General features: G+C 59.9%; 1 protein-coding gene and 1 long non-coding RNA gene across 6 annotated transcripts in view; one reads left to right on the top strand and one right to left on the bottom strand.

Moving 5' to 3' along the window:
- LOC106509348 lies at positions 1,910-6,388 on the bottom strand. The gene is made up of 2 exons (XR_002345291.1): positions 5,470-6,388; positions 1,910-3,537 (listed from the first exon to the last, which is right to left on the bottom strand). It is a non-coding gene; the product is annotated as an uncharacterized LOC106509348 (long non-coding RNA).
- The window catches only part of SPIRE2 (spire type actin nucleation factor 2), a 34,630-nt gene continuing 12,420 nt past the window's right edge, over positions 4,201-26,410 (top strand). Inside the window, exons 1-8 of one of the 5 annotated variants that reach the window (XM_021097006.1) lie at positions 4,201-4,799; positions 17,978-18,018; positions 21,799-22,155; positions 24,604-24,684; positions 24,778-24,942; positions 25,368-25,454; positions 25,583-25,706; positions 25,797-25,966. In XM_021097006.1, the coding sequence (XP_020952665.1) occupies positions 17,989-18,018; positions 21,799-22,155; positions 24,604-24,684; positions 24,778-24,942; positions 25,368-25,454; positions 25,583-25,706; positions 25,797-25,966 (1,014 nt within the window). In that variant the 5' untranslated portion in view covers positions 4,201-4,799; positions 17,978-17,988. Of the gene's footprint in view, positions 4,800-6,678; positions 7,062-17,977; positions 18,019-21,798; positions 22,156-24,603; positions 24,685-24,777; positions 24,943-25,367; positions 25,455-25,582; positions 25,707-25,796; positions 25,967-26,410 lie in introns of those variants that run through there. The other 4 variants (XR_002345287.1, XM_021097004.1, XM_013994375.2 and 1 more) reach the window with 4 other exon arrangements.

The following is a 26,410-nucleotide window of genomic DNA, read 5'->3' as shown; positions in this document are numbered from 1 at the left end:
GATAATCCGCGCAGGTGGCCTGCACCTGACTATTTATTTATTTATTGTCTTTTGAGGGCCACACCCTCGGCATACGGAGGTTCCCAGGCTAGGGGTCTAATTGGAGCTGTAGCCGCCAGCCTATTCCACAGCCACAGCAACGCCGGATCCTTAACCCACCGAGCGAGGCCAGGGATCGAACCCGCATCCTCACGGATGCTCGTCGGGATTGCTAACCACTGAGCCATGACGGGAACTCCCTGTACTTGACAACTGATAATCCTGACAGAGCACAGGCCGGGACCGCTCCTGTACAGAACACCTTGCTTTGAGCTGGAGTCACAGGAAAAGGAAATTTTTGCGGTGTTTTCGGTGTGCGCGGACCAGCAGCAGCCGCAGTGTCACCCAGGTGTTCTTGGGCCGCGGCTCAGACCAAATGAAATAAGATAAACTAGGACGGGTTTGCTGACCCCTAGATCTTCAGAAGACTTTCGGGGGTCCTGCTGCTTGCCAAGTGTGACAGCCACTGCTCTAGGAATACAAAGTAATTTGGATGATCCGCGAAATTCAAGAGTAATGGTTAAAATAAAGTTAATTTTACCTGAATGGTCAGATGTACTGTTGCTTTGATAATAAGGTACTCAGAGCTAAACCGAGCTGACGAGAAGAGACCCCAAAAGACAGCAGTTAGGGGACAGGATGGCAGGGCTGTCCTGCAGGGGCTGCGACTGAGGTCAGGCAGTGGACAGCGCATGACAGCTCCCCCTCCAGCCTCCGACTCTTGAGTTGCATCGCCTTGATTCCACTTTATATTTTATTTTTTTATTTTTAAATGAAATTTTTCTTTTAAATTTTTTATGGTCGCAGCCACAACGGAGGTTCCCCGGCCAGGCACCAAAACCAAGCCATGTCTGTGAGCTACACCACAGCTGCCACAAAGCAGGCTCCTTTAACCCACTGCATGGGGCCGAGACTCAAACCCACAGTTGAAGGCTTTCTGGTTTTTTTTGCTTCTTAGGCCCTCACCTGTGGCTTATGGAGGTTCCCGGGCTAGGGGTCGAATCGGAACTGCAGCTGCTGGCCTACACCAAAGCCACAGCCACAGCCATAGCAGATCCAAGCCATGTCTGTGATCTACACCACAGCTCACAACAACTAGAACTCCAGACTGAATTTTTCTCTTTTCCTGGCCACCCCGTGGCATATGGAAGTTTCCAGGCCAGGGATCAGATCCGAGCCACAGCTGCGACCTAAGCCGCAGCTGCAGCAACCTGGATCCTTAATCCATTGTGCCTGGTCGGGGATCGAACCCACATCCTAGCGTTCCCGTGATGCCATCAACCATGTACACCACAGAGAGAACTCCCCAGACTGCATTTTTTTTTTTTTTTTTTTTGCTTTTGCTTTTTAGGGCCGCACCCGTGGCATAAGGAAGTTCAGGCTAGGGGTCCAATTGGAGCTGTAGCCACTGGCCTACGTCACAGCCACAGCAACACAGGATCCAAGCAGCATCTGTGACCTACACCACAGCTCACAGCAACGCCGGATCCTTAACCCACTCAGCGAGGCCAGGGATCAAACCTGCAACCTCATGGATGCCAGTCAGATTTGTCAACCACTGAGCCATGACACGAACTCCCTGGACTGCATTTTTTTTTTTTTTTTTTTTTGGTCTCTTTTTGCTATTTCTTTGGGCGGCTCCCGCGGCATATGGAGGTTCCCAGGCTAGGGGTTGAATCGGAGCTGCAGCCACTGGCCTAGGCCAGAGCCACAGCAACGCTGGATCCGAGCTGCGTCTGCAACCTACACCACAGCTCACGGCAACGCCGGATCCTTAACCCACTGAGCAAGGGCAGGGATCAAACCTGCAACCTCATGGTTCCTAGTCGGATTCACTAACCACTGCGCCACGACGGGAACTCCCCAGACTGCATTTTAAATGAGGTTTCTGTTTATTCATTTTCACAACAAAAATAAATCAACACTTTGCAAATGATTTGCTCTCAGCAGCCAGCAGTAGGTTCTCAGCTCCTGATCAGGAATCCAGAGTGAGGCCGCGCCTTGGCCTGCCCTCCAGGACAGCCCTGCCGGCCGGGCCCTCCCCGCCCTGAGATCTGCGTTTTCCTCTCATCGCCTGGGTCCTCTCCTGTCTCCACCTCTTCTCTGACACCGGCCTCGAAATCCTGCTGCAAGGCCAGGCCTCGAGCCCTTCCCCCGCAGCAGTGCCAGGCTGCCTTTCAGAGCTCAAGCACAGCCTGGCGCTATCTGGCATCCCTGGGGATTCAAGGCCTTTATCACCATCCCGAAATAAACCTAAAGCACAAAACCACAGCCTCTAGAGTTTCAGCTTTTCCTCCCGGACCCTCGAGCTGTGACTTGCTGCAGGACCGTGACAAAGGCAGCTTTCAGGAGCCTCTGAGTCATGGCCGCAGGGGGCCGGCTGCTCACAGTGTTGAGTGTGCACGGATCCCCTGGGAGAAGCCGACCTGCTTTTCAACCTGAAGTGGAATCAGGTGCGGGCAGAGCGCCTGTGCGGCCCCTCACAGCAGGTGGAGCAGCTCTGCCCGAGTCCAGGGGAGGCGACAGAGCCTTCGTCTCCAGTCGTCTTTGATCTTAAACCCAGTCGCTCCCATGCCTGGCTCACTCTGACCTTTGTCTCCAAACTTGCCGCATGTCCCCAGTGAGCCACCTCAGACCCTGGAGCTCCGCGCCCGTCCTGGAACCAGGTCCCTGTGTCCACAGCACACCCGACATCCAGCCCCAGCGCACTTTTCTGGCCCACGGGAGTCAAAACTTAGGATCCTCCAGGGTTCTCTGGTGGTCTAGTGGTTAGGACTTGGCGCTTTCACTGCGGCAGCCTGAGTTCAGTCCCTGGTTGAGAACTGATGAGTCCCACATCAAGCCACTGCACACTGTGGCCAATAAAAATGAAAAAAAAAAGTTCAGATTCTCCGGTTTCTGTGTCTGCAAAGATGCTCAGAGGTATAATCCCTGGAGATTTTCATCTAGAGTAAATTCCACTCAGGAGTCACCCACCCCTCTGACGGTACCACCCTGGCGTGGACATGATTCCTCCAGGCATCCAGCACAGAGTGTGGTGAGAACCACACATGTCCAGTGGGGTTCCTGGTTCTCATCAGACACCCGAGGCCCTTCCCCACCTGCAGAGCCGTTTCCCTGTGAGCCGTTTCCCCTGGGCAGCTGGTGGGGTGTCAGGGGTACCTGGCTGGGTTTTTCGTTGGTCTTCCGCACACAGCACCAATGCCCAGCGCTCAGCAAATACGTGTAAGTCAACAGCCCGCGCCGTAAGTGATTCTCCAGTTCCAGGCACTGGTGGATTAGCCACTGCACCAAGCGCTCCCTTTCTGTCCCCATGCACAGCCCACGGGGACACCTTTCTTCCCTGGCACTTCCTCATCTACTGGAAACGACGGACGAAGAGCAGGGTTTCAGAAGCTGGGTCCTGGCGATGCCGAAACTGTAGAAAAGGCCTGGATCCAATGCTTTCCGGGCTGAGGTCACCACAGACCTGGATGCGTCTCCGTTGAGAGGAAACAGCTGGAAGTCCACAGTTTCCTTTTAGAACCCAAGTGGCAACTTCGAGTTAGGGAAGAACTAATATTTCTTCCACTCTGATGTTCTGTGTTGCACACTTGGTGGATAAAGGGCTCCGTGTTTTAACCCGAGAGCTGCTCTCCCTTGGGGTCAACGCAGTCCCCATTTAACCAGTACCCTCTGCTCTTCCTGGGTGCGCAGCCCAGACAACTGTCAACCGACTCACATGAGGTCCTTAGGGCAGAGCCCTCAGTCTCATTTAAAATACTGACTAGATGTTTAAGGAGTTCCCACTGTGGCTCAGCAGTAACAAACCTACTAACTGTGAGGAGGCGGATTCGATCCCTGGCCTCGCTCAGGGGATTAAGGATCCGGGGGTGCTGAGAGCTGTGGCATAGGGCGCAGATGAGGCTCCAATCTGACGTTGCTGTGGCTGAGGCGTGGGCCGGTGGCTGCAGCTCTGATTGGACCCCTAGCCCTGGAACTTCCACATGCCACAACTTTGGCCCTGGAAAGGAAAAAATACATACATAAATAAAACACTGGCTAGACTTTTTAAAGTATGGGCTGTGCTTAGTACTCCACCACAGGAAGAAAATAATAATAATTATTATTACCATGGCTGTACCCACAGCGCATGGAAGTTCCCGGACCAGGAATCAAATCTGAGCCGCATCTGTGACCCACGTCATAGCTGTGGCAACGCAGGTCCTGTAACCCACTGAGCCAGGCCAGGGACCCAGCCCTGGCCTCCGCAGGGACCTGAGACGCTGCAGCCGGAGTTTCGTCCCTCCGGTCCACAGTGGAGACTCCAGGAAGGCCATGATCACCCCGACTTTGACTTGTGACGGTGGGTGGACCGTGTCACTCCCAGAGCTCCCGGCAACCAGGCCAGAAGCCTATTGCATCCAGTCACGAGCGCCCTGGGCCCAGCTGGTCAGTGTTGGTTGAGGGATGCGCTCCCCTGATGGACCTAGAGGCCGCTCTCAGGCTCCCAGGCCACAAGCCTGACTCCTTCCTGCCGCCGTCACCGTCACTGTCACCGTCGCAAGCTGCTACTATGTTCATTTCTAAGTCTTTGCTGGGACTTTTTTTTAGGAAAAGTGAATAAATGCCCGGGGAGGAAAAGAAAGAATGTGCTTTCCAGGAGCATCTAGAGAGCTGACTGCTGCTTCTGCCCTAGAGCTTTGCTAAGGGCTGGAGAACAAGCCTTCAGATGCCAAGAGATGTGAAAGGAGAGCCTACCTAACTTCCAATCTTTGTTGGTAAGCCCTAGTGTTCGAAATCTCACTGCCTGCCCTCTTGCAAAGTGCACGGGGATCCCTGAAAAACCAGTCAATGCCAGGTCAGCAAGGGTGTTGTACCTTACACAGGTGACCGCAGGGCCCCTGGGTCAGGCGGGGCCTCTCCAGGTGGGTCCCCAGGCCCGTGCTCACCAAAGGAGACCCTAACACCACGCGGCAGCTTGGGGAACTCTGAGACCACTGGAGGAACAAGGAAGGTATTTCTAGCTACAACCCAACCTGCTTCCAATGAGAGTAATTGTCGAGTTCTGCCCACTGGCGCCACCAGGAGGTGGGGGGGACTCGGTCTAGGGTGGAAGCCATGACACTGACCTGGGGAAGCTGGTAGGGTTACCGGTGGAAGTCTATTCGCATGGCATCTAAAAGCAGAAAACACACCTTGTGTGGGCCCATTAGGGACAACCGCGTGGGGGCGGGGCTGGCACGCCTGGCATTGCATACCTGAGCCATGGGTCAGGGGGGAGGGCGCTGCGGGAACTCCGGACAGAGGGCTTCCTGCTGTGGCTGTGCACAGACAGCTGGCGATTTCTCACTGCCCTCTACAGACAAGCACGGGTGGGGGCTGGGTGGGGTAAGGACTAGGCCCGGCGTTGATCAACCTGAGCCCAGGTTCACTCGGGAGGCTGCTCACCTGCCCTCCAATTTTCCCTCCACAAAGTGGTGGCGCTGCTGCTGGTTTTGGCTGCGTAGGCTGCAAGAAGCAGGAAAGCGGTGCCTGGCGCTTAGCTACGGAGTAACGAAACCACGGGCACAATTCATCTGAGCCAAACTCCTTTCTGCTGGGAGACTAAAACTCCAGACGGGATGCCTATCTCGCAGTTGCGCCGGGGAGGACAGCCCACCCTCCACCCCGAGTCTGCTTCTGAGAAGGGAAATTGCTGCTTCCTTGTTCCTTCTATTCTCAGCTGCTCAAAATCACCCAAGTTCCACCTCGGACCTGAGAAGCCTCCAGGCCTCTGCCCTCTGTGTGCTCCTGGGGCGGGGGTGCCCGCGGGGGGTGCGGGCAGGGTCGGGTCTTACTTCCCAGAACATTTTGGCCCCGTTATTCTGACCTGGTACAAACTAGGGGTGACCCCTCCCACGGAGAGAGAGAGGTCGGGCCTGGGAGGGAGCGCGGCTCCCCACCCCCGGGGGCTGCGCCTCTGCTTATTCTCTCCCGAGACCCTAGAGCTCTTGGCGGCCCCCAGCCTCTCGCTGGAAAGGGTCATTTACTATGAGCTTCCCACCGCCGGTCTTCCTGGCTCCCGTCATCGGTGACAAGCTTTAAGGTCACCGTCACCTCTGCACAGAGCCCACTGCAGGTGCAGCGTCCAACGCGCCGAGGCCCAGCAATCCCTGCGGTGTGTCTCGGGCTGGAAGTCGGCCTGACCCGCGTGTGCGAGTCCGGCGTGGGCCTGTGGGCGGGGCAGGGAGAACCGAGTCTCCCCCCAGGTGCCCTGCAGCCAGCTCCTGCTCTGCGCACCCCGGCCCTGCCACCTTCCCGCCGCCACTTGCTGGCTCTGCGCCAGCCCTGCAACGCCCCCACCCCAGCCTCTGCGCCCCCTCTTCCCGCCCGGCTCTGCGCCCCCTCCCGCGCGCCCCCTCGGGCCTCCCCCTTCCCCCTGCCCTCCCTCCTCTCCCCTCCCTCCCTCCCCCCTCCCCTCCCCCTCCTCCGTCCCTCCCCCTGCCCTCCTTCCTCCCCTCCTCTCCCTGCTCCCCCTCCTCTCCCTGCTCCCCCTCCTCTCCCTCCCTCCCCCCTCCTCCCCCTCCCCTCCCCCTCCCTCCATCCCCCCTCCCCTCCTCCCCTCCCCTCCTGGGCCTCACCTGCGGCCGCTCGCGCTGGGCGGGGCCCGACGATGACAAAGCAGCGGCCGGCGGCGCGGGTTCCGCCCCCCGCGCTTCGCGGGCGCGCCGGCCCGGCGCGGCTGTTATGGAAACGGGCCGGCCGCGCAGGCGGCGATGATGGGGCGGCCATGGCCCGGGCGGGCAGCTCCGGCGGCGACGCGGCCGCGGGGGAGCGGGCCGGGGACGCGGGGCGGCCCGAGCCGTGGGAGCTGTCCCTGGAGGAGGTGCTGACGGCGTATGAGCAGCCCATCAACGAGGAGCAAGCCTGGGCCGTGTGCTTCCAGTGCTGCCGCGGGCTGCGGGGCGCGCCCGGCGGCCGGCGGCGCATCCGGGACACCGCGGACATCCTGCTGCGCAGGGACGGCTCGGTCAGCGCGCGGCGGGAGCCCGGCGCGGCGGGTGAGGGCCGGCGGGGCGGGGGCGGCGTCCGCTGCGGGAGGGGCTGCGACCTTCCCCCCACCCCCCCGCCGCTGCGGGGCTGGATCCCGCGCCCCCTTTCCGCGCCCTCTCTCTGCTGCCCTGGGGCCTCTTCCCCGCCCTGCCTCTGCCGGACGGGAAGGCCCTCCCCCGCCCTCGCCCTTCCTTTGCCTCCCGTCCTCCTTTCTCGGGGCGCTGGACCCCCCCCCGGAAGCCATCTTAGCACCGGGGCAGCTGCTGGCCGGGGAGCGGAGGGGCTTTGGGCGCCTGGCTGAGACCCTCAGCAGAGGGGCTGGAGTGGGCGGTCCGGGCCCCAGTTCTCCCCACCTGGGCTGGTTCCTTCTGCCTTGGGGTCGGCAGCCCTCAGACCTCGTCTTTCCCACCCGATGACCCGGGGTGGCCGTCGCTGCGGGACGAGTGCTTGCGCAGCAAACAGTTTTCCTTGCGCTCGTCTTCGTGGGTGTGAGGCTGCACGGGAGGAAAAGGAGAGAGTGAAACGGGGGAATGACTCGCTTGGTGTTGTCTGCTCTTAATCAGGAAGAGAACCAGCCATGGAGCCCTTTAGGGGAGGTTGAAGTTTGTGGAGAATGACGAGTTTATGCGATGTTCAGCCTCTTTAGAAAAAAAGGTTTCTTCCCCGGAGAACCCGGGTGCTGGTCTGGAGCTTGTGAGATTCCCCCCCAAAAACTGACCTTCCTGGGGGAGCACAGAGGCCAGCTGTGTGTGCAGGAGCGGGCCGAGCGCTCTCCAGCCTGGGAGCCGTGGTTTTGCAGATGTCCACGGGCAGGCTCGCCACCAGCCCCAGCTGCTGTGGCGACAGGGAGGGGTCTGTGGAACCTCCCCTGCCCAGGGACCCTCACGATTTCCCACCAGGTCTTTGCCCTCCGTGTGCCCTGCTCCCACCTCTCTCCACACCTCAGCTGTGTGGCACGTGAGAGTTGCTGTGTTTTGCACAAAAAGCACCAGGTGTTTGACAGGAGAGACCAGTGAGAGTTGGCGCTCCTGACCGAACTGTTCCCATTTCCCTCTTGGGTAAACTGAGGCTCAGGTTTACCAAAAGCCACACAGGAGGTGGCAGGGTTTGGATTCAGCACCCCTGCTCTCACTGCCTTCAAAGGCTGGCGTGAGGGAGTTCCTGTTGTGGCTCAGCCGCTTAAGAACCAGACTAGCATCCATGCGGATGGGGGTTCAATCCCTGGCCTCGCTCCATGGGTTATGGATGCGGCTCAGGTCCTGCGTTCCTTGTGACTGTGGTGTAGGCTGGTGGCTGCGGCTCCAATTCCACCCAATTCAACCCCTAGCCCCGGAACTTTCCTATGCTGCAGGTGTGGTCCCAAAAAGACCCCAAAAAAACCTCTCCAGCCCCCACAGCTGCCCCAGAGACTTCCTGGTCCCTGCAGGCCCAGCAGCATCACTTCCTGCTGCCTTCATGCTCACGGCTGGACGGGAAAGCCAGGCCGCAGTTCAGAGCTCATGCGTGGCTCCTTCGCACGGACCTGTACGGGGAGGCCCAGCCCCTGGCGCAGGGGAGCCCAGTTCAGGGTCCACGGGGGGCGGTCTGGGTTTCTCTGCACACACATGTCTCGCAAGGTGGAGGAGGTTTAGGACCCGCTGCCTCTGTGACGATGAGGAGAAATCAATCACCCTGAACTTGCTCTTGTGTCCTTGCTGGGCTTTTGCGCAGCAGTCAGCTGAAACCTGAGACCAGCTGTGTCCCGAAGGCACCAACCCAGCGTTTCTCTGGGTTGGGAGCGATTGGAGTTGCCTCCATCTTGTGCTTTGCCTCCTGCGCCCTCAGTCTCTGCCCCCTGCCCCCCGCCCCCAGTCTGGTGAAGCTGGGGCTTAAGTAGGTGTTTCCAGTAACGCTGAAGAAGTCAGCAACCCGGCTCACCCTTGTCTGCGAGGAGCGAGCAATATCCTTGAGTGGGAGTCGGAATACTCGCTCCTAGAGGGGGGAGCTGACTCTAGCGAGACTCCTAATCAGTCTGAAGACATCTCGGTAACTGCTTGGCAGGCCCCCCCATTTTAAGTGAAAGAATGGAAAACAGGTCAAGTTACCTTTTGGGGCGGGGGGTGCTGCGCTTGCGTCATGCAGAAGTTCCTAGGCCAGGGATCTCATCCGACTCAGAGCAGGGACCACGCTGTCTTTAACTGCTAGGCCACCAGGGATCTCCAGGAAGTTACTTTTTTGGGGGGCCACACCCCTGGCAAATGGAAGTTCCCAGGCTAGAGGTGGAATCGCAGCTGCAGCTGCCGGCCTACACCACAGCCACCACCATGCAGGATCCGAGCTGCGTCTGCGACCTACACCACAGCTCGGGACAATGTTGGGTCCTTAACCCACTGATTGAGGCCAGGGATCGAACCCGCATCCTCATGGATACTAGTTGGGTTCGCTACCACTGAGCCACAACGGAAAGTCTCCGTGAAGTTACTTTTAAAAGGCTGCTATGGGAGTTCCCTCGTGGCTCAGTGGGTTAAGGACCTGATGCTGTCCCTGCTGTGGCTTTGGTTACAGTGGTGGCACAGGTTCAGTCCCTGACCCAAGAATTTCTGCAGTGCCGGGGGCATGACCAGAAAGTGGGGAAAAAAAGAGGTTATTATTACAACTGTCTGATGGGAAAGGGCTTTTTGGTTTTTTAAACTGAGGCAAGGAATCCTGTCAAGATCTCTGGGTGCCGCGTGTACTGACGGCTCACTGAGGCAGAGCTGGCCTTTTCCGTGCAGTGTGGGCAGTGGCCCTGGGACACTTGCAGTGCCATTGGTCTTCCTGATGCCTTCAGGGCAGGCACCCCAGGTGGGGGACTGCTCTCAGATCAGCACCAGGCTGTCACCTCGCTGGAAACCTCCCGCCTTCCCAGGGGAGCCTTGCGGGTTCCAGGCTCGGCACCACGGACCCCCTGCCCTGGGCAGCCCGAGGGGGCTGCGGCCTGGCTGAGGAGCCTCCTTGTGCCTCCAGCTCCACTCTGCGTCTGCCGGCACGTGCACGGCCCTGCTTTTCTGGTTTCTTCATCAGTTGGGAAGCTGAGACTTTTCTCAGGCCCACATTTCACCCTTGGGTGCCTCTCAGGACGCGTCCACCAGGCCGCCCCGCCCCCACAGCCCTCCTCCTGCTGCCGCCTTGGCTGTGGCACCGTCTCCAGGGTGAGGTGCCCCCTTGCAGCCACTGCTTCCTGGAGGCAGCACCTGCCCAGCTCTGCTCCTTTGCAGCCCTGAGTTCCAAACACAGACAATCTAGCTTTTCCCACGTTGGGCTTTGCCATCTGTGTGTCCGGAGCTGCTCCAAGCCCCGGTGTTCTCGTCACACCTCTTCACCTCCAGCCCAGTAGCTGGAGAAACGGCAGCGCTGGTGCCCCGTCCTCCTCCATAGATGGGGTGGTGGTAGGGGGGAACAGTGGCACATGCCAGGGGAGAGGGAGGGCGCACGGGGAGCCCACCTCCGCCCTGGCTGCACACGGACCCGGAGACGCGGCGTATGCGTGTGTGGGGAGGGCTCTGGGCCTCTGGAGATGCCCCTTCCTGCGTCCTGGCCCGTGGTTTCCCTCCCGGGGGCAGGGAAGTGGGACCTCTGGTGTTTCTGGGCAGCCCTGCGTGTCCTGGGGGCCCCAGGCACTCACGCTGGTGGGTCTCTGTGGGCCTCACTGGCAGGTCACCTCCTGCGTCATGGGGGACCACGTCTTTAGCCCGTATCTTTTATTTTTTTTTAATTTTTAAATAGATTTTATCGGGGTATAATTGCCTTACAAAGTTGTTTTATTTTCTGGTGTACAGCAAAGCAAATCGGTTGTACATGTACACATACAGCCATTCCTTTTCAGCTTATTTTCCCATATAGGTTGTTACACAGTAGTGGATAGTTTACACTGTCTTGTGCAGTAGTAGGTCCTTGTTGCCTATCTATTTTTATATAGTGGTGTGTATATGCCAATCCCAACCCCTAATCTATCCCTCATCCCCTCGCCCCCACCCCATGGACAATTCTTGATGTATGACGTTTGCCACCTCATGGTCAAGCATCACTTATCTTTCTGAGCACAGTCTCATGCCACAAATTGTTTTTGGAAAAGCTTAAAATAACCTTTGCCAATGGCATGATCGTATTCCATAACCCTGGAGTCCTGGTTTGTTATTCTCCCACTAAATCTTGCAATGTCTTTTCTTACCAAAATTATCTCCACTACCAGTCTTCAGGACTGTATGACACAAGCATCAGGGCTTCTTACACTACAGCTTGGATCTGCAGCAGAGTCATTTACTGCTCTAGAAAACTTTTGCATGACTCAGTCAGTAACTAAAAGTGACCTACCACGTTGGCTTCTATCTTCATAGTAGAAGGTGCGAAATAATGCAACTTTATATACATATACATACATATATATGTATTTGCTTTGTAGGGGCTATCCCAGCATACCCAGTAGAACCTTAAACACTTTATGGATATAACTGGTTCCCAAGCTCTCACAGTGCTTATCTGCTGAACTCTGAAATGCATTTATCTTTTCAAGATCTCTAGCTAATTTTTGCTCATCTAAACTTAGCCTGTATCCTTTAATTTCTTTATTTTTAAACTTTATTGTAGTTGATAGCCCGTTGTTGTTGTTGTTGTTGTTGTTTTAGGGCCATTCCCGCGGCACATGGAGGTTCCCGGGCTCACGGTCTAATCGGAGCTACAGCTGCCGGCCTACATGCCCGAGCCACAGCCACACCAGATCCAAGCCGCGTCTGCGACCTACACCACAGCTCACGGCAATGCCAGATCCTTAACCCCCTGAGCGAGGCCAGGGATCAAACCCACAACCTCATGGTTCCTAGTTGGATTCATACGGGAACTCCGGTAGTCTGTATTTTTTTAGATGGCTCCCCCTGCGGATGGGCGCCTGGCGACGGCTGCCTGGCACTGTCCAGCAGCAGGGAAGTGTGCGTGCTGGCGGGAAAGACGGAATCCCGCCTGTTTCCTGAATGTCCCTCCGGCAGCCAGACCACCTCCTTCCCACGCAGCTTCTGTCTGTTGCCTCTTGACTCCCCTGAAGCTGCTGGCGCCTCCCACCTTTGCCGTCACGCACGGTTCCTCCCGGGCCCTGCACTCTTGAGGGGCAGCCAGTCCAGATGTCCTTGGGCAGCTCTGCTCCTCTGCCCTGCTGACTAGGGAGCCCAGGAGCCCATGTGCAGTGCAGGGCCTGAGCTCCTGTTCCTCTGACGAGGGAGGCACCGCTGTGATCCCCTGCAGGCCCCTGGGGAAGGTGGGGACCAGGCTGGATCAGCCTGGCTCGCACCACCCCTGACAGGCCTGGGGAGGTTCCTGATCCCCGGGGGGGCCTCAGCTTCCTTTTCCGAGAAATGCGCGGGTTGCGGGGGAGTTGACAGCAGCTGCCCCCAGAGGCCTTGTTGATGTCTGGGGAGCCAGAGGACGTACCTGGCTCTGGGAGGCACTGGTGGGTGGGGGCCCTGACCTGGTCCCAGCACCTGCAGGTCCACGCGATGGGCCTGGAGCAGGGAATGCAGGAGGCAGCTCCCAGGCGTGGCTCCCATGCTCATCCTTCCCCCATGCCTATTTTCTTTCTTTTCTTTCTTTCTTTCTTTTCTTTTCTTTTCTTTTTTTTGTTCTTTTAAGCCTTCATCCATGATACATGGAGGTTCTCAGGCTAGGGGTCGAATTGGAGCTGTAGCCACCAGCCTACGCCACAGCCAAAGCAATGTGGGATCTGAGCCACATCTGCAACCTATACCAAGACTTATGGCAATGCTGGATCCTTAACCCTCTGAGCAAGGCCAGGGATCGAACCTGCATCCTCATGGATGCTAGTCAGATTCGTTCCCCCTGAGCCACAACGGGAACTCCCCAACACATATTTCTCAATGTAAAGTCTCTCCCATTCCAGAGCATGCCAAGCACCCCATTCAGAAAATGGGGCGCAAGGGTTGAAGGTGCCACGTGGGGCTGGTGGGTGTGGCGAAGGTGTGGGCACTGGACGGGCGCCTTCTGGGTGTGATGGTGAGTTGGCGTGTGTGCAGACAGCATTGCGATTGAGTCTCACCCTAAGCAAGGGTCCCCTCCCAGGAAGGCCGTCCCCACAAAGTGAGGCGTCCATGCCCAGGGTCACATGACAGATGACCCACTGTCAGCTCAGCCTGTGTGGCTGCTCAGGCTGCTTCCTGCCACCCGGCTCCTTATGGGGTGTGTGCTGTGCTTCTCAGAGAGGCTTCGACTGGTAGGGCCTCTGAGGGACCTTGGCTCGTGGGGTGCAGCTCAGCCTCTACGCCACTGTGGGGCTCCACCCCCAGCTACTGTGCCTTCACAAAGAAGCATCCTCAGTCCCTGTGACAAAGGCACCTGTTCAGAGCCGGGGCACAAGCCAGGGCTGTAGCGATTTGTGTGGCTCCCACAAAGGCAGCTCTGTGGCTTGGGTCAGTGTGGTCCCAGGATGTGGGCCGTGAGTGTCACTGGCAGGAGGGTGCCCATTAGCCTCCTCAGAGGGCGCTGGGCTCGGGGAAGGGCCCCAGCACTCAGGCAGGCCGAGTGTGAAGTCCGGGCGCCTGAGGCCATGTCACCCCTGTGTGGCTCTCCTTGGAATCCCCGCCAGTGCAGTTTAAACACCCGTGTCCACTCCAGCATTTTCCTTTTGGCCTCTCCCTGTGATTGGAGAATGCGAAGGTCGGACAGTTTAAACGCAGGATGTGAGAGTGTCCTTTGGCTGCAGTAACAAATGACACAAACTTGTTCTTTTTTTTTGGCCATGCCTGCGGCACGTGGAAGTTCCTGGAACAGGGATTGAACCTGTGCCACAGCAGTGCCCGGAGCCCAACAGCGACCACACTGCATCCTTAACCCGCTATACCACAAGGGAACTCCCACAAACTTGCTCCTTGAAACAACACAAACTGGGAGTTACCCTTGTGGCATAGCAGGTTAAAGATCTGGTGGTGTCTCTGCAATGGCTCGGGTTTAATCCCCGGCCAAGCGGGTTAAAGATCGGATGTTGCCACCGCTCTGACGCAGATCCCAGCTACAGTTGGGATTTGAGCCCTGGGCCGGGAACTTCCATATGCTGCAGGTGTGGGCAAAACCCCCCCACCCCACCAACAGCACAAATTGACCTTCTCACAGCCAGAGAGGTCAGAAATTGAGGATAATTAGCTGATTCACACCTTCACTTTCATCCGATGCCCCGAGCTCCCCTTGCGTGGTAACACAGTGTGGCTATGGGTCCTGGGCACCGGCATGTGACAGCTTGGGTCTGTCATTCCGCTGACCATGGAGGGGGAATTACGGGGTAGAATGGACGCTGCTCCTGTAGCCCGGATTCCACCAGCAGCAGCAGCAGCCGAGCACGGGTTCCAGCCAGTGCTTTACTGTGGCAGGTGCACACCCCTGAGCCTGCTGTTGGTCGGCTCGGCCCAGATCCCGCATTGCTGGGTCCCACACAGGAGTGTCTGAGTCTGCCCAGGTCAGGCCGGGCATGGGCGTGTGCCCTGCTGTCAGGGCCCCGTCATGGTGACTCGGCTGGGCACGGAAACCCCGGCCCACGCTAAGAAGGGGTCCCCCAGCTCTTGCTGGAACACCTCCAGAGCTAGGATGGCTCATTCCATCCCCAGGTGGCTGGAGAGGTCTGGGGGTCGGCTGCAGAGCCAGGATCACAGGTGCTGAACCCCTCCCAGGTGACCTTGTGCTGCGAGCTTCTCTCCCTCTCTGGGCTGCGTCGTGGGGCCGCAGTGGGCTCTCGGAAGGCTGCAGTGACTGCCACGAGCTGCGGGGAGGACACCTCAGTCAGAATTTGGTCTTCATCCGAGGGCGCCTCCTGTCTGTTGGACCAGCGGTGGGGTGTCCTGGGGCTGTGCCCAGGACGCGCTGGCAGGGTTGGGTGTGTGGATGCTTTGCCGGGCAGAGGAGCTCCGAGCTGCTCTCCCCAGGTCCTGGTGAAGATGCAAATGATGAGCGGAGCCTGCATTTTGCTCGGGGCAGGCACTGCTCTGGCCAGCACGTGTCCAGGAGGACTGGCTCCTGGGTTTCTGCCTCGGGGAAGACCACACCCCTGCCTGAAGTGTGAGTTTAGGGCGGAAGCGAACGGGGAGGAAGAGCCTGCCGCAGTCACAGGGTGCCTTTGACCCATTTGCCAAACAGCTTCCAGGGTGTTGGCCGCAGGTGGCCCCCACGCCCTCTCCAGCTCGTGCCTAGCGGGAAGAAGCAGGAGCGAAGGGGACTGTGGGGTCCTCCAAGGCCATTCTCTGTCCTGGCCCCACGCCCAGTGCAGGTCCCAGACCTGAGCTGTGAACCAGGGACAATGGCCCTGCCCACACCCTCGCCGGGCACTGTGCCCTGGGCAGGGTCTGCATCTGTACCCACTGCTCACTTGTGGTCTGAGGTTGGAGAGATGAGCCCAGAATCAGGACCACATTCGGCACCTGAGCAGTGCTCCTGTCCCCCCTCCCCCCCGACCCATGCCCCAGGCAGGTGGTGGCGGAGGCCAGCTGGTCTCCCTCTGCCAGCCCTGCCTACTGGGCTGGCGGAGGCACTTGCTCTGTGAGCCACCCGGGCACTTCCAGACTGCAGGGCCCGTGGAGATGGCTCTCCCCCAGCCAGACCTGCCATTTCTCCATTTTCCACCACTACAGGGTCCTTGTCAAGGAAGCGCCCCATCCCGATCTCTCACTTCTTATTTGATAAGAGCTACCGGTGCCGCGTTCCTTCCCAGGACGTCTTGGCGAGGCCGTGCTTATCTGCGGGGACAGAGCCCCAGCAGAGGGGCGATGGCAGAACCAGGCGTCCTGCTTCCCGTTCCTACGCGCTGGGCACCAGTAGCCAGTGCTGGCATCTGTGTGGGTCTGTCTGCTCCCCCCGTAGAGTTTTTTAAGTAAGCAAAAGGTAGTTTGCAGGACGCCACGTGAGCACGTTGGTTGTACCTGGGTTTTCCGGGGTCAGCAGGGTGTGGTCTGGGGTCTGGCGGTATCCAGGGCGGGTCCATTTCTTCTCTTTTTGGCCACACCCATGGCATGTGCAAGTTCCCGGGCCAGGGATGGCTTCCGTGCCACCGTGGAGGCCTGCGCCCTACATCACCAGGAAACTTCCAGCTTGGCCGTTTCTTAGCTGTGTGGTCTTGGGTAAATTTCTTCATCCATCTGAGCCCATTTTCTTGGCTGCAGAGAGGGAGTTGTGGCGCCAGCCTTCTTGAGGCAGCTGCCCAGTCGAAGCTGCAGTAAGTGGTTTGTTGGTTCTGCAGTGAAGCTCTGAGCACATATACTCTGCGAAACCCCCAGGCTCCCCAAGTCCTTGTGACTTGAAATCCAGTTGGTTCATGACCAGTCACCTTCCAGACACTGCTGGGTTTATAAAGAACGCTGAGGGCTGGCTGCCCCCAGCCCCCTTAATGTCAGGGTAACTCAGGGCCCTGGCCCTGTCAGGACAAGCACCTTTGCCCCCAGTCTGATTGCCCCCCCCACCATAGGCTCCGACCGGTCACAGATACAAACTTGGACTGAGGGCCCAGCAAGCCCGCAGCAGAAACGGCCGGCCGCTCACTTTCCTATCAGCAACCCTGACTCGGGAGTGGCGTGTGTTCCACGATTTCACGGCCCCACCCTGCAGGCTCCCTTTGTCCTTGGCAATCTTCCTGCCTGTTGATGGCATATTGTGAAAATATTTGCAGGCTTAGCAGGTTCACTTAGCCAAGAATGCCACGGGTGCTGGGTTTTATGCAGCTCCGTCGAAGGCAGCTAGAATTCATACGCACGGTTCTGCGTGCTTCACTAGAGGAAGGTTGTGGAAACAGGTGGGTTTTCTGTGGTTCGTCCAGCCTGACCTCTGGGGAGGCCCAAGGGTGGCTCCGGGGGCTGCTGGAGCCCAGATTCCTGGCCTCACCCAGCACCAAGTTACCTGCCAGGACACCTTGGAGCAAATAGGCTTCCCTGCTGGGGCTTCTGTTTCTTCATCTGTGAAATGGGTACCAGAACCATCACCCTCCCAGGCTTTACACAGGCTACATGAGTGAGTACTTGTGAATGTGTCAATTCAGTGCCACGTTTATAATAAACATAATAACCATGCCTGGACCCGGAGCTCCCGTTGTGGCTCAGCAGGTTAAGAATCCGAGTAGTGTCCATGAGGATGTAGGGTCGATCCCCGGCTTCGCTCAGTGGGTTAAGGATCCGGCGTTGCTGTGAGCTGTGGTGTAGGTTGCAGATGCGGCTTGGATCGTGCGTTGCTGAGGCTCTGGTGTGGGCCGGCAGCTGCAGCTCCAACGTGACCTCTAGCCTGGGAACCTCCATATGCCGCGGGTGCAGCCCTAGAAAAGACAAATAAATAAATAAAATAAAATGCTTGGAGCCCAGTTCAGCAGCGGGACTTCAAGCCGTTTTCTTGGAATCTCTGGCAGGAGAGGCCCCAACCCAGAGACGGTGGCCAGATGCCACCTCGCGGCACAGCTCGGGGACTCTGGAGCAAAGCGGCCTTTCGATAGAGCCCAGGTGTGCCATCTCACTGGCGTGGGGTGCACAGCCTCCAACCGAGAGGGCCTCCCTGCAGACTGAAGCTGCTCCCGTCCTCAGCCTCCACTCTCGCCCCAGCCGTGCTGCCCTCAGGGGCAGGTGGACCCCACGGTCCTGTTGGCTGCTCCCCTGAGTGGTCACGTTGAGGTGTGGCCGCTCGAGGGCGGGCAGGGCTGTCTTGGCCGCTGACTGTCGGCCGCTGTGGCCAGGCCGCCGGGCTTTCTTGGTGCCCGGCCCAGAGCTGGGCCTTGTCAGTATCCGTCCGGTGGCTGATGGCTCAGCCCGCTGGAAGCTTTCTGGTTCTCATGGGGACCGTGGGGGAAGCACTGTGTGTTCCTGGGGGGACCTGGGGGGTCAGGCCTGCTGGTTGGATCCTGGGGATCCTGCAGCGTCTTGACACCCGTTCTCTCCTCTTGCAGAGCCCACAACCATGGTGTCACCGGCCAGCTCGGAAGCCCAGGTATGAATTTTCAGCTTCCTTGACACAGATCGAAGCTTAGGTACACCACATAATGGGAGGTTGAAGCCCATGGAGCTGGAGTTCCCTGGTGGCTCAGTGGCTTAAGGGGTCCCGTGTCATGACTGCGGTGGCTACTGCGGCCCCGTGCAGCGGGTGTGGCCGACAAAAAAAAGGAAGGACGTCAGGTTATACAGTCATTCCTGAGAGGCAGGGCGGGGACAAAAGGCACTGTGGGCTCGGCGGGAGGGCTTGGTGAGGGCACATGGGGCAGGGGCAGGGGCAGGGACCTCGGTGGGCGTGAAGGGCCGCAGAAGCGATGTTACCTCCCCGACCCCAGCCACCGACCCCTGTCCTCTGCTCCTCAAGGCCCCCCAGTGAGCAGAGGGAGGTGGCCAAGGTGACAGGGGCTGTGGGCTCCCTGGACACAGGGGGTTGGGCAGGGGTTGGGTCTTGTGGGCCAAACAGGAAAAGCAGCCCGAGAACCAATGGCCAGGAGCCCCCCGCCCCGAACCCCCCTCTGGCTACGACCGCCTGCCCTGTTCCCTCCCCCCAGCTAAGTCTGTCCTGAATTTGATGTTTGCTCCGCCACCACCTGTGAACAGTTTTCTGCAAATAGGTTTTTTAAAATTAAGCGCAGCGTTATACCACGGCGTGTGCCGAAAGAAGCTGTGTGTTCCGTTGTGGAGAATTTAAAAGCAATAATACAACCATCCCGAGGCTTCTTGAGCTCATCACCACATGGTGGCAGTTCCTAAAACGTCAGCGATAAGACTGGACGTGGACCCTGGCGTTCAGACGACACGCGGGTTTTGCGCAGGGCTGCCGAGCGCTCTGTGGGAGGGACGCTCTCCTTAGTTTTCGGGGATCGGAGTGGGAGGGGCCGGCGGTGTGTTCCCGAGCCACTCGGCTGCTCTGCGAGGCCGGGGCTCCCAGGCCCTGCTGGCCACCCGCCCCGAGTCGCCTAGTTCACCCGCGCTCCGAGGGGCACAACCGCTGTCCATTCTGAAAACATGTACAAGGCGCTTGGCACATGGGGGTCCGGTCCGCCTGGAGGCTTGAAAACTCACCCCAGAGCCCCACCCTCGGAGAGGGGGTGGAGGAGCCCCCCTCCTGTTTCCCCCGATTCTCCCCCTGTCTCGGGCCTCGGGAGCCGGCTCCCACACGCCGCCGGCAGGCAGGGCTGAAGGTTCCAGACTGGCTCGTTGCCCGGGCCCTTCCTCGCAGGAAAACAAAGGGTCTTCGGCTTCCAGGGCCGAGTTCCACCCTCGGGCTGGGACACAGGGCAGCTTTTCCCTGAGCCACTGTCCCCCGAGCACCAGCTCACGGTGGAGTTAACCCGTTCCCGGATGGGGGCCCATCAGGCCAGCAACCTGGGGGGGGGGCTCGGCCTGCCCCCCCATGGTGGTCTCCTGAGGAGAGGCCGTGTCAGAGCCGCCCTGGAACCAGCAGGGCATCGGGCTGAGCCTCTGGCCGAGGACGAGCAGGGGGAGTGGGCACGAAGCGAGTCCTCGCCAGCCCCGCAGTCCGGAGGGGCATCCGGCCGCTTTCTGGAGACCCCGCGCCCCAGGCCAGGGTCCCGCAGGCTCCTTCCCAGGGGGACCAGCTCCAGGCCTTGTGCTTCTGACTCAGGGTCCCAGGGTGCGGAGCTGGGGCAGTGCCCTCGCCTCCTGCCGCAGACGTCAGACAGCCGCCGGGCGGGGAGCGTTGTGGACGTGTGGCGCGAACTTTGCTCCCATTGAGCTTCCTCTTCCCACGTGTCCCCCGCGTCCCCTGCACCGGGGTGACGGCCTCTGCCCCCTCCAGGCCGAGGATGTTTTCTGAGGTGTTTCTGCAGGACAGAGAGGGGCCTGTTCTTGTGCTCTGTCCCCCCACCCCTGCCCCACACTGGCTCTTCCCCCCGCCCCATCCAGTGTCCACACTGGCTCTTAACCCCCTCCAGTGTCCACACTGGCTCTTACCTCCCCCCGTCCAGTGTCCACAGTGGCTCTCACTCCCATCCCTCAGCTTGGCCCTGCCCGTCGCCTTGGGGTCCAGGAGATGAGGTCACAGGAAACAGGCAGGTGACCAGAAGGGGCCCCGAGACCAGGTGGATCAGCCTGCCCGCAGTGGGGGTGGTTCCATCTGTCAGCCCACCCGACCCCAGTCCCGTGTGGCTGCTGCCCGTTACCGTCAGGTGCACCCCCGCCCCACCCCCCGTGAAACGAGAGGTGGCCTCGAGGTCTGTGGCGAGGTTAAGAGGCAAGGAGCTGCTGTCGTTTTGCTGTGTGGCTGTCTTTCGCACCTCTGTCAGGAGGGGAAAGTATGAAAGCCGTTTAAATCACAGAAAGAATTCTGTGGTAACGGAAGTACTGTCCTTACCACTATCCGCCCTTAGGCTCAGCTGCGCCCTCCACTGCCCGGCGGGCATCTCCCTGTGGGAGCAGGTCCCCCGCCGTCGCAGGGCCACGTGTGAGCAGGGGCTGCAGGTGCAGCATACCATCGTCCACAGAACCTGGACTCCATGAAAACAGGACTCCCTGCTAAGGACTGAGAAACATGGAGTTAGGAGCTCTCTCTCCTGCAAGCCTCTGATTTCTAAAGCGCTAATACGCTTTAAAAAAAAAAAAATCTTATTGGGAGTTCCCTGGTGGTCTAGGGGTTAAGGATTCAGCTTTGTGAATGCTGCGGCTTGGGTTTGATCCCTGGCCTGGGAACTTCTGCATGCTGTGAGTGCAGCCAGAACAAATCTTACTGGAGAAAGAAGTGCACGCACATGCACAGCCAGCAGAACCGCACCGTGGGCCCCACGGGAGGTCCAGCAGTTGAGGGTATGCCTGTCCTGGTGGCCCCGAGCCCCTTCCCCTACGCGGGTACAGTTATTTTTTAGGTTTTTCTTTTCCAGGTTAAATTTACATGTAACTTAAAATACTTCATTGAGGGGCTATTGTGAGTTCAAGTATCCACCATATTATGTGTAATTAAGCAATCATTCCAGCAGCATTTATCAAACAAGCTAGTCTTTCTCCTCTGATTTAAAATACACTAGTACAGGAGTTCCTGTTGTGGAGCAGGAAAAAAATCTGACTGGTATCCATGAGGATGCAGGTTCGATCCCTGGCCTCGCTCGGGCGTTGCTGTGGCTGTGGTTTAGGCCGGCAGCTGTAGCTCCACTTTTGACCCCTAGCCTGAGAACGTCCATATGCTTCTGGTACAGCCCTGAAAAGCAAATAAAGAAACAAAATAAAATACACTATACTATTTATAGCACACTAGACCCTAATGTTTAAGTAGGTTACCTCCCCGTCCTTTTTAAATGGAGTGGGGGGTGAACTTGACAGTGAGTCGTGACCAGTGTTTGCACCACCGAAGCTGTGAAATGTGGCCTCCGGCCGCAGAAAGTCCTGCTCTGTGCTGTCCCCAGTTCGGTCCTCTGCGCGGCTGCCCAGCACCCGGCTTCGCCCAGCGGGTTTGCCGCTCCACCGCTCGTGTGCATCGCAGTTTCCTTTCTGTTGGTTAAGTCCCTGGGAGAGGAGCTGCAGTCACGTGTTAGGTGGCATGTTTGCTAAGAGCTTGCCACTCAGTACCCAGGTGGCTGTGCAGTTTGGGGATCACCCTGCCCTGTTCCACGCTTGGGCAGCCTATGGGGCACCCCAGCCCCGGGGCAGCTGGAGTTCCATTTCACCCTGGGTAGCTGTGGCCTTCTCCTCCAGTGGCTGGGACCCGGGACTGCGGCTTTTCCCCTCGGGGCACCCCTGGCTGTGTGCCCGGCCCCTGGTGACCGTTGGGGCCCCTGTCCCGCAGGTGGTGCAGTCACTGGGCTTCGCCATCTACCGTGCGCTGGACTGGGGGCTGGACGAGCACGAGGAGCGGGAGCTCAGCCCACAGCTGGAGCGGCTCATCGACCTCATGGCCAACAGCGACTGTGACGACAGTGGCGGCGGGGCGGCCGACGAGGGCTATGGGGGCCCGGAGGAGGAGGAGGAGGCCGAGGGTGGCCCCCGCGCCGTGCGCACCTTCGCACAGGCCATGCGCCTGTGCGCTGCACGCCTGACGGAGCCCCGGGGCGCCCAGGCCCACTACCAGGCCGTGTGCCGCGCGCTCTTCGTGGAGACGCTGGAGCTGCGGGCCTTCCTTGCCAGCGTCCGCGAGGCCAAGGAGGTGAGCCGAGGAGGACATGGGGCTTCCAGGAGGCCCTGGAGGTGAAGGCGGGACAACGGGAGGGGTTGCAGCCAGAGAGGGGTGAGGAGACCAGGAGGCGGGGAGCCAGGTCTGCAGGGCCAGGCCAGGCTGTAAATTCCCGGCCCTGCTGCGCACCCTCTGTCCCGCGGGGAGTGGGAGTCCGGGCGCAGGCCTGCGAGTGGCGCAGCTCTCTTGGGGCACTGTCCTGACCTCTGGCATTTGCAGCTTAACCCTCACATCCTCTCCTTGGCCGATTGTGCCCAGGAGGGAGCGGGGCCCAGAAACCGAAGTCCCTGGCTCCCAGCACCTTTAGCCCGTGACCTCGCCCGGCTGTCTCCAAGGTGGTTATCAAGTCTCCGAGCCCCGCTTACACCTGCAGGAGGAGCTGTGCCTCCTGCCTCCGGGTGCTGGTTCCTTCTGAAAATGGGAAACTGAGAGCAGCCGCTTGCTCCTGCCCGGGACCCACGCAGAGGGGCCCACATGCTGACGTGCTGGGGAGGTGGGCAGTTTTCGGGGGAGGACGCTGGCTCAGCTGTTTGCCCCACCAGCGACAGGCCCACCTCCCCTCCGCCACCCTGCCTGGTTAGCACCCACTTGACAGGTGAGCCGTTGGAGGCTCCACGAGGCTGTGTCTTGCTCCACATCGCAGCTCGTACAGGGCAGAGCCCCAGCTGCCATTCTGTCCCAGGCTGCCCTGCCTCCTCGTGGCCCCGAAGGCAGGAGATCGAACTTTCCCGCAGCTCTCCCAGCCTCTCCCTCAGGAGGAAGTGACGGGTTTCCTCGAAGCGGGGCGCCCAGCGCCCAGGGACCCTGCCTCCACCAGCGCTTCAGGGAGAGAAACCAGAGACTCGGGGTGCCCGGGGGGAACGGCCTCCACGCTCTCTGGCTTAAGTGGCAGGAGGTGTTTTTGGAAGTCACTGGTGCTGGTCCCTGATCCACCCTGACCCTCTGTGGGCATGTGTCTCATTTCTTTCTCCAAGGCGGTTTTTCCGGCCGGCCTCCCTGGCTCTGAGCTTGAGCAGGGTGGTGCTCACTGATCTGAGCCCCAGGGCAGGGCAACTCAGATGCTGCTTGGCTCACTTGGCCTCGTCTGCAGTCAGTCAATAGCCCAGCCTCCCAGCCCCACCGCCAACTCCTGGCATCTCAGAGGTGTCCTTCTAGTGCCCTAACTGTGGACAGTCTCAGCGCTGTCCTGTCATCTGTTCTGTTGCCGAGACCAGTTCTTGACCCAGATAAAAGCTCTTTCTTTAGGCGCAAACAGCTCTAGGCTTGAAGCAGTTTCCCCAGGAGAGCTCCAGGCAATTGGGAGGGGGCAGTGGGGTGGGGCGGGGTGGGTGGGGCTCCAGCTGAGCTGGCATTTGGGGGCCAGGTGTACTCAGGGAGGACAGGGGACCCACCTTCATGCCCTTTGTCCGCAGGGTCACACACAGGTCTATTTTTAGCATCACACACCATGTGCTTTGCAGACTTGGCAGAGTGTTACAGTGTCCCAAAGCAGTTTGGCAAGTGGCTTGGGTGGAAAGCCAGGGTAACTGATTCTGTCTTCCTCGTGGGGGGGAGGCTGTGTGGTCAGATGCTTCTCCAGGGTGAGGGGGTTAGTGAGAACACAGCCCCAGCTGCTGCCAGGATCCAGGGCCAGGAATCTAGCAGCCTCTGCCCAAATCCTCAGCGGAGAACAATGCACCAATGCTCCCGAGCTTCCTGGGCACCTGCTGCGATGGCGGCATTTCTCCCAGTTCGTGAGATACGGTCCTGGGTCTCCGCGAACTTGCTGAATGCCTTCCCCTCTCAGGCACCGTCCACCCGTCCATTCACCCAGTCAGCCAGTGTTTAAGACCTAGCGTGACCCGCAGTGCTGGGAGCCAGGAACACTAAGATAAAAAACGCCCCCCAAACTGGCCTCAGGGAGCCGGCCGTCCAGATGCCAGTCAGAGGTGGAAGCCCAGATGGGGTCGCGTGCAGAGCTGGCGGCTGTTCCCTGAGAGGGGTTGTGCATGGGCCCTGGGCCAAGAGGCAGTGAAAAACGTTCCTGGGGAGCTGAGGTCTGAGGCCCCTCGGGATGGGGCGCCTCCTTGCCTGCACCTGCTATCTGTGGAGGACGTGGCACCTCAGTGGGGCGGGCGGATCCGCTGAGAGGAGGCAGGGTCTTTTGCAAACCGGGAGGCTCTGCATGGGGGTTGGGGGGCTGATGTCCTCTCCCTGCCCTGGCCCGGGAGAAGGCCAGTGGGACACAGGGGCTCCTGTGTGGCTCCACGGTGGTCGACTGGGTTTCGCCAGATCTCTCTAAGCCCCAAAACCTTGGCCAGTGTGCCCACGGGTCCCTCCTCCAGCTGGTGGCACAGTGAGTGTGTGGACACATCCCCGGGGACAGGTCAGCAGGGCCGCACGCTTGTGGCTGTCGTTCTTCTGTTTCCCCTGGACTGACAGATGCTGCAGAAGCTTCGGGAAGATGAGCCACAGTCAGAGAAGCCTCTGGTGGAGCTCGACAGCCTAGGGCGCACGGACTGGGTAAGATGCGGCCCCCGCTGGCCCGGGCACCGCCGGGGCATCGCCCAGGACCTCGGCTTGAGGCTGAGGGCGCTCTTGGTCTTCTCGGCCCAGGCCCGGCTCTGGGTCCAGCTCATGCGAGAGCTGCGCCACGGCGTCAAGCTGAAGAAGGTGCAGGAGCAGGAGTTCAACCCCCTCCCCACGGAGTTCCAGCTCACACCCTTTGAGATGCTGATGCAGGACATCCGCGCCAGGAACTACAAGCTGCGCAAGGTCATGGTGAGCGGGGCGGGGCGTCCACGCTCGGCCCCCCACGCGCGGGAGCCCTGCTTGGTGTGCTGGCCACGGACCCGACATCTCGTGGGGACGTCTCGTGGCTCAGGGCCCTTTCAGGGACACTGCGTGACAAGGGCAGGGAGACGGGGGCCCAGGGGCAGGCGCCGAGGCTGCAGGGTTGTCCCATCTGTGGCTCACGTGGTCCCCGCTGGGGGCCAGTGTCGCGCCAAGAATCTTAAACCCGTGCGTTAATTTCATTTTGATGCCTCTTCTATGAGGCGCTGCCATGGACCTGTCTCCACGAGAAGAATCCATGGCGCAGGGAAGGCTGGTGGTGAGGCCGCGAAGGCCACAGCCGCCAGGTGGGGGGACCCGGCGCTGTCCTCGCACAGCCGGGCCTCAGCCCCCTGCCTCCCGCCCTCCTGCAGGTCGATGGGGACATCCCTCCCCGGGTGAAGAAGGACGCCCACGAGCTCATCCTGGACTTCATCCGCTCCAGGCCGCCGCTGAAGCAGGTACCCGCTGTGCGCCTCTGCGGCTCTGGGAGGCCTGCCCGCCCCAGGACCACTCAGGACCTCCGCCGCCGCCCCTGCCGCGCCGGCGCTGGGATCCCTCAAGCCCCAGCCCACCTGCCCCCTTGCAGGTCTCCGAGAGAAGGCTGCGCCCCTTACCCCAGAAGCAGAGGACTCTGCACGAGAAGATCCTGGAGGAGATCAAGCAGGAACGCAGGCTGCGCCCCGTGGAGGGCAGGCACCGGGACGGCCGGGGTGAGCGCGGCACGGCCCCCCCAGCCCCCGGCTTCCCTCCGCCGCCCCTCACTGCCCCGTCCGAGCCTGCCTCACCGCCCTCCTCCCCAGGCTTCGGCTCTCTGCCCTGCATCCTCAACGCCTGCTCTGGGGATGTCAAGTCCACCTCGTGCATCAACCTCTCCGTCACGGACGCCGGGAGCAGCGCCCAGCGCCCGCGGCCCCGGGTTCTGCTCAAGGCGCCCACGTTGGCCGAGATGGAGGAGATGACCACGTCTGAGGTCAGAGCTCGCAGGTTCCGGAAAGAGACCAGAGAGGAGGTGCCGGGGCTGAGCCCAGCCAGGCTGCAGCGTCCAACTGTGGGGGCCCCCCCTGCCATGAAGCTGGCATCCCGCTGTGGGGCTGGTTCTGCCCGGCAACGGGGGTGAGCGGGCAGGGCTTGGGCACCTTCTCATGGTGGTGGCTCAGAAGGGCGGCTGGCACAGTGGCCTCAGCACAACAAGGCTGACATGGGCTCCAGCATCCTGGGGCTGGGAAGCTGGCAGCCCCACTCGGAGGTGAAAAGCCCTCAAAGTCCAGCGTGGCCACCATCCTGGCCACACTGGGCTCCACCTGACCCCAGACCTGTCCTCTCCAGGACTTTCCGGGGGCCTCAGGCAAGGGTTAGGCTGTTGAGGCACCTGACTCCACAGCACAGAGGCTGCTGGGCTGGGCACTAAGGAGAG

Source organism: Sus scrofa, chromosome 6 (assembly GCF_000003025.6).
Source record: "Sus scrofa isolate TJ Tabasco breed Duroc chromosome 6, Sscrofa11.1, whole genome shotgun sequence".
NCBI classification, from domain to species: domain Eukaryota; kingdom Metazoa; phylum Chordata; class Mammalia; order Artiodactyla; family Suidae; genus Sus; species Sus scrofa.
The sequence above is the reverse complement of the archived record's forward strand: the minus strand, read 5'-3'. Positions and strand labels throughout refer to the sequence as shown.